Source organism: Triturus cristatus, chromosome 1_2 (assembly GCF_964204655.1).
Source record: "Triturus cristatus chromosome 1_2, aTriCri1.1, whole genome shotgun sequence".
In the NCBI taxonomy this organism is placed as follows: domain Eukaryota; kingdom Metazoa; phylum Chordata; class Amphibia; order Caudata; family Salamandridae; genus Triturus; species Triturus cristatus.
The window spans coordinates 1,142,414,718-1,142,429,355 of record NC_140580.1 but is presented as its reverse complement, the minus strand read 5'-3'; the positions used below and the strand labels follow the sequence as shown (position 1 = coordinate 1,142,429,355).

At 47.0% G+C, this 14,638-nt stretch overlaps 1 protein-coding gene across 1 annotated transcript in view; it reads left to right on the top strand.

The window, feature by feature from the left end:
• The window catches only part of LOC146868871 (bile salt-activated lipase-like), a 75,297-nt gene extending 65,544 nt beyond the window's left edge, over positions 1–9,753 (top strand). Inside the window, exon 11 of the mRNA XM_085613897.1 lies at positions 9,405–9,753. Within this exon, the coding sequence (XP_085470023.1) occupies positions 9,405–9,597 (193 nt within the window). The 3' untranslated portion in view covers positions 9,598–9,753. The remainder of the gene's footprint in view (positions 1–9,404) is intronic.
• Positions 9,754–14,638: the final 4,885 nt, after the last annotated feature.

Below are 14,638 nucleotides of genomic sequence, written 5' to 3'. Positions count from 1 at the left end.
CACAATTCTGAATAACTTGGAGCTTAATAATGGTATACTGCGGGGCTCCCAGATATAAAGCATTTCCATAATCCAGGCGAGAGAGGATCAGGGCTTGTACCATGATCCTTCTAGCGTGGAAAGGGAGAAGGGGAAGAATCTTATGCAGCATCCTTAGTAGCCCGAAGCAGGTTGCAGAGAGTTTTGCTGCCTGGTGACTGAACGTAAGGGAATGATCAATCCAGATGCCCAGGCTCTTGATTTGATCTTTAGGGGCCGGAGCCGGGCCTAGGCAGTCTGGCCAGAGAAAGGCCGGACCGGAGACAGGAGAGTTGCCCAGGAGCATAAGCTCCGTATTATCCCCATTAAGTTTAAGGCACGTCCGTTCCATCCACTTGGCAACCTCCTCTATCTATCTATCTATCTATCTATCTATCTATCTATCTATCTATCTATCTATCTATCTATGTGTATATCTATATAGATATATCATATATATATGATATATATATATATATATATATATATATATATATATATATATATATATATTCACTGAAAAAACCATAGGTTTCACACACGTTATAGTTACGAATTAGAATTTAAAAAACCTTGCAAATTCACTTAAAAAACCATAAGTTTCACACATGTTATAGTTAGCTGGACATTTCGCTTGTAAAAAAACAATGAAATTCCCCCGTTATAGTTACTGCAGGCAACTATAACTCACGCGACCGCAATCCTCTTCTGATGACGCCAGATATTACATCACTGTATTTAGACACTTATTTACCCATGTCTTCTTCCATTAATCTTTAGCTATACATATATTACAAATATTTATTTTTCATAAAGACACATATGTCATCAGTGATGTAATATCTGACGTCATCAGCAGAGGATTGCGGTCGCGTGAGTTATAGTTGCCAGCACTAACTATAACGGGGCAATTTCATTGGTTTTTTATCAGTAAAATTTCCGCTAACTATAACATGTGTGAAACCTATGGTTTTTTCAGTGAATTTGCAAGGTTTTTTAAATGCTAATTCCTAACTATAACGTGTGTGAAACCTATGGTTTTTTCAGTGAATATATATATATATATATATGATGCAGAAAAATAAATATAAATATGAAGATATAGATATTTATATATATGATGCAGAGAAAATAAATGTGGCCAATAACATGGTATTTAGAGCACCTGTATCAATAAACACTTTCACTCTATTGCTACCACAATGCAAACTCCAAATTTTAGTTTATTGACAAAGTAGAGCAAACTTCACATGAGAAAATAGCGTATTACATTCTGTGCACCAACATACAGGGCCAGATTTACCAATTGCTCACGCACCGCAGTGCAGCAGCCGTATATGCTGTGCTGCGCGAGGAGAGAGCAGGAGAGTGCTATACTTACTGAAATATGGCACTCTCTTCCCCTCTCCCTAGCTCCGGGGCTAAAATTAGCTGCCATGTGCCACAGAGATACCTTTGTGCGATAGTGCAAGGGTGTCTCCGTGAGTCAAGCATAGGTTTTGTACTGGAAGCTAAACCCTGTCTACTTTATTTAATAAATTGTGTTTAGCGTCAGAAACCTGGGGTGGTTGCATGGGAATGCCCATGCACCACCCATGGTACTTCCCCTTGGCTCTAAGTAATGCAAAATTTGCGTTACTTTCACAATATTTCCAGCACTAAGCAAGTTTAGCGCTTGAAAGAAACTCGGACAAAAAGATTTTGTGCCGATTTGCATCATTTTAGTGGCCCAAACATGGCGTAAAACCTTAGTAAATTTGCCTCATAATATTTATGCTGTGGTATTTTTCCATGTTTGCTTTTAAAAAGATAATTAACCAAAGCCAGGGCGCAATGGATTCAATTAGTACAGTAACGTAAACTCATATTTAACAGGTCACTTGACCATAATGAGAGTTATTTTCATGTGCAAAGCAATTACAATATACAATCGATGAGGCAGTAAATAGTGATTTATAAATATTGTTGAGGGAGGAGAGGGGCATCAGGACCCACTCAAGACTTTGCGTCTCGTGAGTCATGGCCCCTCCCTATCAGAGGCGGCAGTCACCGATTGGGGGTGGCGAGGCAGAGACGAGGGGGGTGTAAAACAATGAATAAATAAATAAATAACTTCCCTTATTGCCGTTGCATCCCTCCTCCGTGTCAGGACTCCGCCAAACAGGAACCACGAAGCACCCAGGATCCCCATACCAATCACAACGGTGCAATGCAGCATTGTGATTGGTCTGAGCGCCGTGGTTCGGCGCTCTGACGGAGACTGGGGGCCTGGGCATGTTCTCCACTCAGGCTGTAATGCAGTCTGGGTGGGGAATATGCAAAGTGTGCATGACTGTTTGGCCGGCCCCAGAGGTCCAGCCAGTCATTGCGCACTTTGAGTGGACAAACCACTCTTCCCTTGCTCTGATCCGAGAGCAGAGCTGCCCCACCCACCTGCCCGCCCGCAAACCAACAGGAAACATAAAATTATAATAACTTTGTGATTATCATTTTATGTTTCCTTTTTACACTGCTTAAAAGCAGTGAGGAGGAACCGCCACTGCTCCCTATGCTCCACAATGGTAGTAAATAGCATATTGCGCTCTGTGTATGACAATATGATAACCATTGTATAGTTATGGTCCGGTCAGGGCTCCCATTGAAAGGCATTTTAGGATTCCTTCCTTACTTTTGCAACATCTGATGAATCTGCACAAAACTCTGGTTCGGTGAACTTCCTATAACTCATGCACCATCCACTCACTGCTCAGGAGCCCACATCTGCTTCCACTGGTGACGTTAAATGGCATCAGTGTGACGTGATTGATGACCTCATCAATAATGACCTATCAATATATTAACTTTTGGTTAAGAAACTTATTATGATATAACTAACATTGACTGTGCTATTCCAATATCCAAACTAATCACGCATTCATTGCAGAAAGATGACACCACATAACCTGCCTGTCAATGCACCGCATAATAAAACAAGCACTGCTACACAAACATAATTCTTTCATGCATGAATACACCTACATTCATATTAAAAATTATTTCTAATAAAACACATACAACATTTTAAGTAATAGAGCAAGAGTTATTATAAACCACTCTATAAAAGTCAGCAGACACCGACTATTACTGCCAATACATCCACCGTCTCAACATGAAATAAATCATATACCACTAAATTACTGTAACAATTAAAACACTTCTTATACAACTTCAACGCACCTACCATACTATACCAACACAGCCAAGTAATACAACCATACCGCCATATTCACTGTGGAATTCAACCACAAAAAACAACAGGGAGACATTCAAGTACCTGCATGAACAGCCAGAGAGACAGTACCACCGTCTAACAGAGTCACACACCTGCTGCCATACAGCCTCCAAGGTGCTGACATAGACCCGCTCAATCACAGAAACAAATGATCTCACAATGCATATAACTACAATTTAAAAGGTTTCTTGCAGCTTTCTTTTCTGCATATTATGTGTTTATTGGTAATGTATGGTCCACCGCATGGGGGCACTGGGGTAGAGGGCACCTGGAGTCGGGTATGTCTAGGGAATCTCGAGAGGGGGAAATCAAGAGTCAGACATGAAAGGAAAGACATAAAATGATGTCTTGCCAACATGGGGACAATGTGATAGGAGCACGTAGAAATTAAATCCAGAATTGGAACACGTTCCTTTGCAGACTATTTCAAAACTTGTCAGTGGTGCTTCATTCCCTGTAAACAGCCTTACATCTGTTCTGCTATTTTTCTAAAGAAGAAATGCACCAAAACCAGTAGTTCCCCATCAACTGCTGAGTTACTCAAGCGAACAAATTAAAAGAAATTGGAGTAAAGAAATTCAAACAAGCATTGATATAGCCAGTACATATCACCCATGACACCGGGTGGCAGATTTATTGGACTTAACAACCTCTTTTTAGTTTGGCCCTTGTTTACTATGGCAGGATCCATTGTAAACCATTGTAAGATGGTCACCCATTTGTGCGTATGCACGGTGCCCATCTAATAATGTTTTTTCTTAAAGCAAAAGAAAATTAATATAGCCAATCATATGCGCACACACCGAGTCCACCCTGAAACCTTGAAAACTTTTTACACAAAAAGAAAAAGAATTCCAAGATGGCCCCCATGAGCATGTATAGACATAGGGGCCATCTTTGAATGGTTGAAAAAAAACATTCTGTGATGGCCACCCGCCGATATAGCAGTTGGCAGCGGGCTCAGCATAGACTAAAAGAGAGGGTGGAGGATCAAACGGGTGCTGGGTGAGACAATTATTTAAATGCAGCGAGGTTTGGGAAAGGGGATGTGGAACATGTAGGGCAAAGAGTGTGAGAGGAAATAGTCCCTCGTGCAGTTCATTGCAAGAACTTGACTTCAGTGGTGGAATGATGCAACTCCTCCAATCAAAACAACGAGACTGGAACACTCTTTGGACGGAACAAACACTAGAATACAGAGGAAATCAATTGAGTCAGAAGCAGAGAACTGAGACAGAAGAATAGAATTGAATCATTGGCTAGCAACAGACCCCAAGACCGACCCCTCTAAGTCTGTAACGAACATAAGAGGTCTATTGCCAACAGGCAGCTGAAGTGGTCTGTAGGCAAGACCTAAAAAGCAAAACACATTCTTTAGGGGTATCTTTCTTATAGTGGACGGTGCATTAAATGGAAATTGAAAAGTGTAGGTACTTTCTACTGAGAAATGTTGGTACTCTTCCATTAAAAGCATTGCCCCTCCTCTGAGAAGTGCAGGTACTCGCCCCTTCAGATTAAAGTGGTGCTAGTACTCAGCACCTGCCCACTTAAACCACTGCACTGATGGTGGAGTAAAACATCTCAAAACGTTGTCTGAGGTGGAGTTTAACTTCACCGACCCATATCCCTTACACCTGCATTGTTTCATCCAGGAGGGACAGTAATTCAAGAAGCAAGGAAATAGCTGCTGAACAGAAGCAGAGGCGAGTAGGTGCCTTGCGGCAGCCGCTTTCACACCATCCCCTGCAGCCAGACCTCTAGGTGGGGTTGGGAGGGAAGAGGTGTAAACTTCTGGAACCCGGGAACCGAGCTGTCATGGAAGACAGAATTCGATAGTTGAATGTAAGTAGCAGTTGCGACACACTTTCTGCCCTGAGGAGAAAGATCATTATGCTCTCTCCCGCACGACCTATTTTCTTTTAGGACTTGGTGTTGCAAAGTCATCCTGTGCTGTGGGCACCCCCAAACCTATGCTGACTGGTACTGGTGGTAACTGACTCTGACTGACCCTGGGCTCTGCCTAACCAGGCCCAGGGCCAGTGCTATGCTGAAAGAGACACATTTAGAATACAGTGAAAACACCTACATATACTAGGGGAACACTATGGTGTGGGGTACCCCTGTGATTGGCATGACCTACCCCATAGGGCCCTAGTACACAATAGGACAGGGGGATTGAAACTACATCTAAGTCCCTAGTATATAATAGGGCATGGCAGTTTAGAGGCCTGCAGCCCTTTCTGCACTTTCATGCGTGCACTGCTGAAGCCTGAGGTCAGTTTGAAAGCAGCGCTGGGTGGCAGGACTGCTTTTAAAAAACGTAAATTGTGCCCAAACTCGACTTTGGTGTCTGGGGCACTTAGAAATGTATAACCTACAATGTTTGGGCATATTCGGTACCCCCAATGTCTCCCCTAGGTGTCCCAGGGGTGGGGGTCAGGTACTTATAAGGAGGACCTTATAAAATGACTAGTATATGCCCTGGGTTAAGTGAAATTGCACCTTTGTCTCCCCACATTGTGATAAAGTGCTGCACAAAATCGATAAATCCAACAATATGATATAGTTGAATTTCTCCTAAAATAAGAAGTTATAAGATTTTCGTGTCTGTAAGCCCAGATTCAGCCTTCCAGTGGTCTGTCCTGATTGGTCAGAGTTGGGTGGATTAGCCAGGCTGCCTTGAAGAGGTGATAAAGAGCCCCTGGGGTTAAGCAGCTCTGCTGGGCGGGCAGTGTTCTGTTGCACAGGAATGCCAGAGCAGGGGGAGGAGCAGTAAACAATGGACTTCAAGAGAAGGGGAAGACACCAGTGTCATTTACAACTATACTCTTTTGAACCCAGCCAGATGCTAGGCTTAAGGAAGGAATTAGCTGATGCAAGGGGAGAGAGACTATGGAGATTAGCCATCCTTGGGGTCTGTTTAGCCAGCTCTTCTATCCCTGCTGGAAAATCAGCCATGATGAATTTGGAAGAATTGGTGCACTCTAGGACAAAATAGTGCCACGCTATGCAGGATGTGGTCATACCTTGGGGTGTTACCCTGCCCTCCATTGGACAAGAGTACCCTCCTGCTTGACCCAGAGAACTTGGAATAAGTATCTGAAAGGAGCATAGCCGCTCAGATCTGCTGCTTGAAACCTACGAAAGCAAGAAGGGCCATGCTGAGAAGTTTGATGGGCATTGCCGAAGGCCTGCACTCTGAAGACTGCGCTTTCTGAACCATCTAGAACTACAGCCCTGTGAACTACCTTGTTTTAAAAGGACTAAAGAGTGGACTCCCTGCAAGCTACAGGTTAACAGAGCTCACCCAGAACATCACCACCAAGAATCCTCAACCTGGAGCACTACCAGTGGGTTTGTAGGGGTTTTGTCCAAGTGGATTGTAGGAACTGAAATCCTCAACTTTCAAGGACCATCTTGTAGCTTCCAGACCCTTGGAGCAAGTTTGAAACACTTTGGGACCCTTTGGGGAACTTCAAGAAGATGTTCCAAGAGTTTGGAACAACTTTGGAAAAAAGCTCCGTAAGTGGACCGACTCAACCTGGCCAGCCAAGCCGCCTGCCTTCAACTGCGAGTCGGCCTGCCATCCAGGTTCGTCCCGCTGAAAAGCTCCATAGGTCTGACTTCCAGAGTTTGACCGGGAGTATGCGAAATCCGAGGCCAACGAACCCTCACCGAATCCGGCCTGGTGAAGAGCATCGAGGGACCCTGCAAGAAAAAGCTCCGTAAAAGTTTCTAAGTCCGAACCAAGAAAAGGTGACCGGTAGCAATCGCGAGACCAAGCAGCCTGCTTTCAGCCATGAGCTGGCCTGGATCCTTGGTTCGTCCCGCTGGAACGCTCCGGAGGTCGGACTTCCATAAGTTAAGGTAATCCGGCGAACCCTCACCAAATCCTGACTGGCTGAGAGCTTCGAGAGACCCCGTGAAGAAAAGCTCCAGAAAAGTTTCTAAGTCAGAAGGTAAAAACTTTGACCGAGACCTACCGTGAGGTGTAGCCGCGCAGGGCTCCATCGCGGTCAGCCTGAAACTTTGTCTTTGACCCAGTCTATCATGACCTGATGTCTCGATAAGGCGCTATAGGTTTCTATGTGCTATATGATGCTAAATCTTTAAAAAATCATATCTCCGGTTTCCTATATTGGATTTTTGTTGTTTTGGTGTCATTTTAAAGATATAAATATTTCCTATTTTTTTAAATTGGTGTTGGAATTTTATTGTGCATTGTGTCTTAATTATTTACTGAATTGGTGTTTTTAAATGCTTTACATACTTGTCTTTGAAGTTAAGCCTGCCTGCTCGCAGCCAAGTTACCAAGGGTTGGGCATGGGAATAATTAAGTCCTATTCTGAGCCCTATACTGTTAGTGGCCTTATTGCCAGTGGCAGATATGCATCTGCCCCTACTAATAATCCACTTGCCAACACTTGGCTAGACATAGCATGCATTGTCTCACAGAGACAAGTCGTTTTCAATCTGTGGGCTTCAGCCTGCCCATAGGCTTACCATTTGCTCGCTCCATTGTCACTCTCATTACCTTGGTCCTCTTTTGTCCATGGCATGCATGCTTCATGCCTTTTCTTGTTGTTATCCCTCCACCTGAGCATAAATGTAAATGTAAATTTGATACTTGTATAGCGCACTCCTCACCCGCAAGGGTCTCAAGGCGATTGTACGAATACCGCTGGGGAACCCATCCTGGCTTTCCCTGTGAGGCGTCCACTCCTGGGCAGCCCCCAAGGTGGAGGCCAGGCATCCTTAGCGTTGTGGGGGCCGTTGTGGAGATTAAGCAAGCTATTGCCCAGAGTTGCAGAGTGGGACTCCATGATTGGAATAGGCACCGAGGCGAGAATTATCAGGTCCGTGGAATTTTTGAGCCCAAGACCCGCCGAGGCGGGGAATTGAACCCTGGTCCCGGGCTAGACCTCTGCATCAGGGTCTGCCGCTCTAATCATTGAGCCACACTTCTCCATAGACCAAGTACCTGTGTCCATCCACTGCTCCCTTTTTAAGAGCTACTTTTTTCTGTGTTTGAGGGCTCCACACCAGTGCTCGTGTTTATACAAGCTCCGTCTCTTCTCATCAGGACTTCATTTAAACTGCTCCTGTGTTAAGAGCTACTATTTTCTTTGTGTGTGAGTACTCCACACAAGTGCTTGTGTTTTTGCAAGCTTTGTCTCCTCCACCTGGGCTTCATTTTGAACAAAACAGTTATTAGGAATCTGAGCACAAAGGCTCCTTTAAAAAGGAAGGAATGATTAAACACTCTGCTGTTGATCAGTTTAAATAACTTTGCGCAAAGATAGTTTTCAAAGGATTTTTTTTGGCTGAGATGTCGAAGCATCATTTTAAACATGCATGAAGGGGCATTATGCCGCTCTGTCATTTCAATTCGAGGTTAGTTTTACAGTGTGGTGGGTCCCCCTAGCGTTCGAAAACAGAATATCTCTTCACATTCTATTTGCGTTATACAGTGCAGGCTGGGTCATGGCGCTTTTGTACATGAGTTTCAGCCATGCTGAACAGCGACCGTGCTGCTATTCAACATGGCTAAAAGACATTGACAACGCCAATAACTCTCGGATTGCTGAGACCTATTGGCGTTGCTTGTTTTTACTTTGCAAGCTGTGCGCTACACAAAACTAGCAAAGCTTTAAAAAAGAATTTGCAAAGTTGGGACGAATTGAACTGCACACATTCCAAAACTTGCTGCACAGCGTCATCATCTTGAACTCTGATACTTTGTCAAGGGGAGAAGGTGGCCACAAAGGCAGAACACATGGGCTCAGGGATAGTTCACAGGTCCTAGCCACAGGTACAAACTGTGTAAAATGAAAGCAAGAAAGCAAATACCACGCACACATGGGATGTCTGCAAAGTAGAGGTGCGGGGTAACAAATATCAGTAATCTGAGAATAAAAAAAAATGATTCTCATACAGTTGTTGTGCATCTTCCCACATCTGTGCCGCTGGTCTGGATATCCCATTTTTTTACTTGAGTTTCAAAGAGATACACCCCTTTGGCATTGATCATGGCGCACTGCACTCTGCGAATGTTCATAACTGCTCACCTGACTCCTCTTCCCACCTAACCTGTAGTCTTTCTTCATTCTTACAGCGACCCCAACAAGGGAGATTCCAAGGTTCCGACGCCTTGGCTGCCATACTCCCCAGAGTACCAGCAATATTTAGAAATCACTCACAAAATCAACCTGCAGTCCATGAAGCAGAACCTGAGAAAGGACTTTGTGCATTTCTGGGCACAATCCTACCAGAACCTGCCCAGCGCGTCCACGCCAGAACCCTACTAAAAATCACCCACAAAATCAACCACCAATCAATGAAGCAGAACCTGAGGAGGGACTTTGTGAGGTTCTGGGTGCAACCCTACCAGAACCTGCCCAGCGCGTCCTAGCCAGGACCATACTAATGTTAGATACAAAGCTTCAATAAAGGCATTTAAGGCACCAACGCTCTCTTGCGGTTTATTCCCTCCAGAGTGCCGGGCAGACACAGGGAACTTTGAAATATTCCTTCTGTGATGTATCTCTTGTGATATGTTTCCTCGCGACTGCCGCGAGGACATGGCAGGTTTGAAATATCCCTTCTGTGATGCACCATGGGGAAGAAAGGGGTGAGGTACTTGTGCCCTGGTCATTAATATGTAGATACGTGGCACGCAGTGCACTGGCAGCAGGGGGTGCTGGAGGCCAGGGTCTACACTGGCAGAGCTCGCTTCAGGTCAGGAGCACTGGCGTAACGAAACTCAAGGGGCCTCCCTGCAAGGCACATGGAGGGGCCCCCTCCGGGCTCAATCAGGAGCTCTGCAGCCCGAGTGCTGTGCTGAGTAGACCCCCTGGAGCTTGGGGGCCCCTCTGCACTGTGGGGGCTCCGCGGGGGCTCCGCGGGCCTGTGTTACACCACTGGTCAGGAGCATCGGCTGTACTGTGTGCAAGGGAGTAACCAGAATATCAAAATACCCCTAATTCGAACCAAAGCTCTTATGGCACCAAGCAGACAACGCAAGTCTTCACGATCCTCCCCAGAAGAGCTCTCCTGTGTCTTCCATCCGAGTATCTATCCATTTATCCTTCCATCCTTCCATCCACCTGCTGATATCCACAATTTCACCTTTACATTCAACCATCCAATCACTCTTTCATCTATCATTCAGACTTGCACCATTCTGTCTGTCCTCACATCCATATGCAAATCTATCCATCAAACATTTCCATCCATCGAGTGGCGTGGCTACGACTACATTGGATGAAGACCTGTTTGGGTAGAGCTCTGCCAGAGGCTCCTCAGAACAGGCCCTGCTCTACGTATGTAGCCGCTTGTAGAGACTCTCACCAAGTGCAGCCCGGACGAGATGACATCCTGAAGCGCCGCTGCCGATTTCATGTTGATAGCGCCCTGCTGCGCGAACCCGCTCGGGCGGCCTGCCCAACGCGCGAATCCTGGATGGCCGGCTTTAACCACGCGAGCCCGGGGCTCAGCTCCGCCCACTGGGCCGCACAAGATGGCGCAGCGGTAATAAGCTGCCGGCGGTGGACTGCGGTTGTGTCCCTCGCTGCGGCCCAGCTACGCAACTCCTGCAGGAAGACGTGGTGGGGTTGAAGCCCCCGCTGCCTCGCTCTCTGCTATTTGGACCTCGCTGTTTGCAGACTGTAGCGGCGGGCGGAAGCGGCTTCTGCCTGGGCTGCTGCCTCCATGAATGCGGGGCCGCGACTGAGCGCCTTGTTCTGATGCGCTCACCCACTGGAGGGCGGCGACCCCCGCAGGACTGCCAGGACCTCTCTCGGTGGTGATGCCCCCCAGACTGACTGTGGCTGACACAGAGGATGCTGCCTGGACTGCATATGCCCCTGCAGCAGGATCGTGGTGAGTGAGCCCCCTGCTGCTATCACTGAACTGTAGCTGCATGCTATGCAAATGTCCCTATGAACACCTACTGATGGAGGTCTAGACATGTCCGGGCCCCCTAATGAAGCATTAATGGTGACAAGGTGACGTAAATAGGTGAGGCCGCTTCCTTGGCAGCCAGCACCGCCAATGCCCACGCAGCACGATTTGAACGGAGTGGGCCCCCTAATGTGAGACTGCTTGCTGTACACTACAGGATCTTGTCCAACGCTGTCTGATACACTGAAGACCACGGTGAGGGCGCACTCAATATTATCTGTGGCTGGGTGACATAAAGCGGACTGCCGGTACTTTTGTGTAAGCTGAGTGGCAAACCAAGAGTGCAACCCAAACCTATCCCGTCTGCTGCCTGAAACCTGTGAAGTTGGTGGTCTCCCAGAGCTGACGCTACCTATATATGGCGAAGGAGCCCTACATTTGCTGATGCCTTGAGCAGTATCGAGGCTCTAGACTGCGACCAGCTGACGTTGCAGTGAATTGGGCTGGGGCGCTCATGCCCTAGTGATGACACGTTTGGGGGTTTTTACCACTGGCGACACGACGCGGAGGTACAGACGCAGCGACCCATGTCGGGAGGTACCCGGGTACGGACTGGAACGGGGTGGGGGACACAGGTTGTGCCGACACCCTCCAAGCCTAAAGCAGACAAAATGGCGAAACAGGGCCACTTGGACCAAACCGCAAACAAACTGGACGCGGTGCTTGCTGCGGTGGAACGGCTGGAGGAAACCATCAATCAGACCCGCACCTCTCTGGAATCGAAAATTGATAAGGTGGCCATAGATCTCACCCACCTGCATGCAGATCATCGGAAGCTGACGGATCGCACCACTGTCCTGGAATCCTCGCTCACTGAAATTAAACCGCAGGTGGCTAAGGCAGACAAACTTGTACGAGAATTGCAGAACCGTGTGGAGCTCCTAGAAGACAGAGCTGAGGATGCTGAAGGGCGAGCTCGACGCAACAATATGCGCATAGTGGGTGTACTGGAACAATGGGAAGGAAGGGAACCTACCCTGCACATGGAAAAATGGCTTAGAGATCTACTGCCCGAGGGTTCCCTCTCCTCGCACTTTGTCATAGAGAGCGCACATAGAGTTCCAGCAAGACCCCCTCCCACAGGGACGAACCCGTGGCCCTTGCTTCTTTGGCTCCTCAATTACCGAGACAGAGACTCCATCCTGCTGGAAAACAGAAAGCTGCAAGATATACATATAGACAATCATAAAATAATGTTTTGCCCGGATTATACCATCCAGGTGCAGAGGCAGAGATTTTCTTTCATGGCGGTGAAAATACGCCTTCGGCAAAACAACCTGAAATATTCTCTGCTCTTCCCAGCACGCCTGCGTGTGGTTGCGAGTGACAAGACACACTTCTTTACCACACCGGAAGAAGCGGAGGACTGGTTAGACACCTTTGGTACTGCGAGACCCCGAGAAGTGGCTGTGGTGGCAGTATTCCCGAAATTGAGGGGTCCATTCCGCCGCCGACGGAGGGAGCGTAGGTTGACGGAGGTACGCACACCACCTTCGCCGAATATGGGACTGGACTCGGATCTGATTCTCAGCGGGCAACAAGATGCACTGCAGGCAGTGGCGGAGATCAGCGGCTCTTTGGTGGCTGAAGATGCATCCACTTCCAGTCAGCGTGACGTATCTAGCGATGATGAGCAAATATATGGCCTACAGAACTCACAAGACTCTACTGAACAGCCAGATGTCACCCCTCAGACGGCCGATATTATAATATGAACATTGCGAGACCCTTCCTCTAATTGGACTGCAGTTTGAGGTATTGTGACGTATAAATGGGAGTGTGCGGCAGTTAATAGTTTAACCATATGGGATAGACACTGCTAGACGTTATGCACCTACACGAGGTCGGGGGGGGTCGCTGTGCTGTGGGGAGGGAAGGGAGGGGTCTGATCATGCGCATCATTATCAAAATGTGAGAATTAGCATATATTATTTACTTGGTGGGTGTTCTTGAATTGAAGTGCACAGATTGCCTTTTGACTTTCGTTGGTTGCCTGCAGATGGGGAGCCTCTGAGACACTGAGTACGTGTACTGTAGACTACTTAAAAGTTACACGCAGGGCACCCCCAGCTCATAGCTTATTTTGCACTGTTATCTCTAATGAGAGTTTGGACGATTGCTAGTTGCATTTTCGCCCTTTTGGTATTGCTTATGATTATGTTTTTAATCTGGTTATATTGCGAGATATCATTTATAGTGTGTCGTTTCGTACAGCATAATATGCCTCGAGTTAGGATGCCAGTGAAGCCATGTACTGCCAGGTCATATATACCGTATTTGTCTGCTAGGCCGTTGCAAACATATGGCCATTCAGCTTGTAGCAGGAAGAATGTCAGCATTTAAAATTGGTACGTGGAATGTAAGGGGTATACATTCACCATCGCGAAGATACCAGGTATATTCCTACCTCAAACGGCACCATGTACAAATGGCATTACTGCAAGAGACACATTTGGCCAAAACAGAAGTTCAGCGTCTGCACCGCCGCTGGTGAGGTCAATTACATGCCACTGGATACTCGGCCTTTGCGAGAGGTGCGCTAATCTTGGTACGACCAGGGGTCCCATTCAAAATTGCACAAACACTAGTAGACACGGAAGGCAGATATGTTATAGTTAAGGGCATACTGGATGGCAGGCTGATTATCCTTGCGTCGCTATATGCTCCCAACACAGAACAGGTTGCCTTTTTTGACTGTATCTCACGCATCCTGGCGCCGTGGCATGGTGTGCCTGTGATCCTAGGGGGAGATTATAATGGTGTACTTGACATAGCCTTAGATCGCTCCTTTCCGCCCCTGCCGGGCACGGGCACACATAACGCAATGAAAGCGTTAACCAACTGGGCAACACAATGGCGTCTGAAGGACGCCTGTAGGCATCGTCATCCCCGGGATAGGGTATATTCCTATTACTCCGGTGCTCATAATTTGCATGTATGGTTGGACCGCTATATGCTCTCGGAGGAGCTGCTCCCGCATGTAGCTGCAGTTTATTACTTAGGCAGAACACACTCAGATCATAAACCACATATATTAGAAATGCTATGGGAGCAGCCCCGCCCGCCAATTCCAACCTGGCGGCTGCAACCAGACGTGCTGCTGGACGCGCCCTTTCGTGATCTACTAGCAACTAACATCACTCAATACTTTGCGGAAAACGCTGTCACGGCTACGACGCCTCAGGTAGAATGGGATGCGTTTAAGGTGGTGATCAGGGGCGATTGCCTTTGTGTGCAAGCGGGTATGCGGAGACAGTTAGAGGCCGACATCACACGTCTTGAAAGCGAATTGCTTCAAAGGGAGGGCGATGCGTTAGGGGGCAATACCAGAACCTTAGAGCAAAGCAGAGAAGAACACACCAGATTGTTATACCGACTCCGTAATCT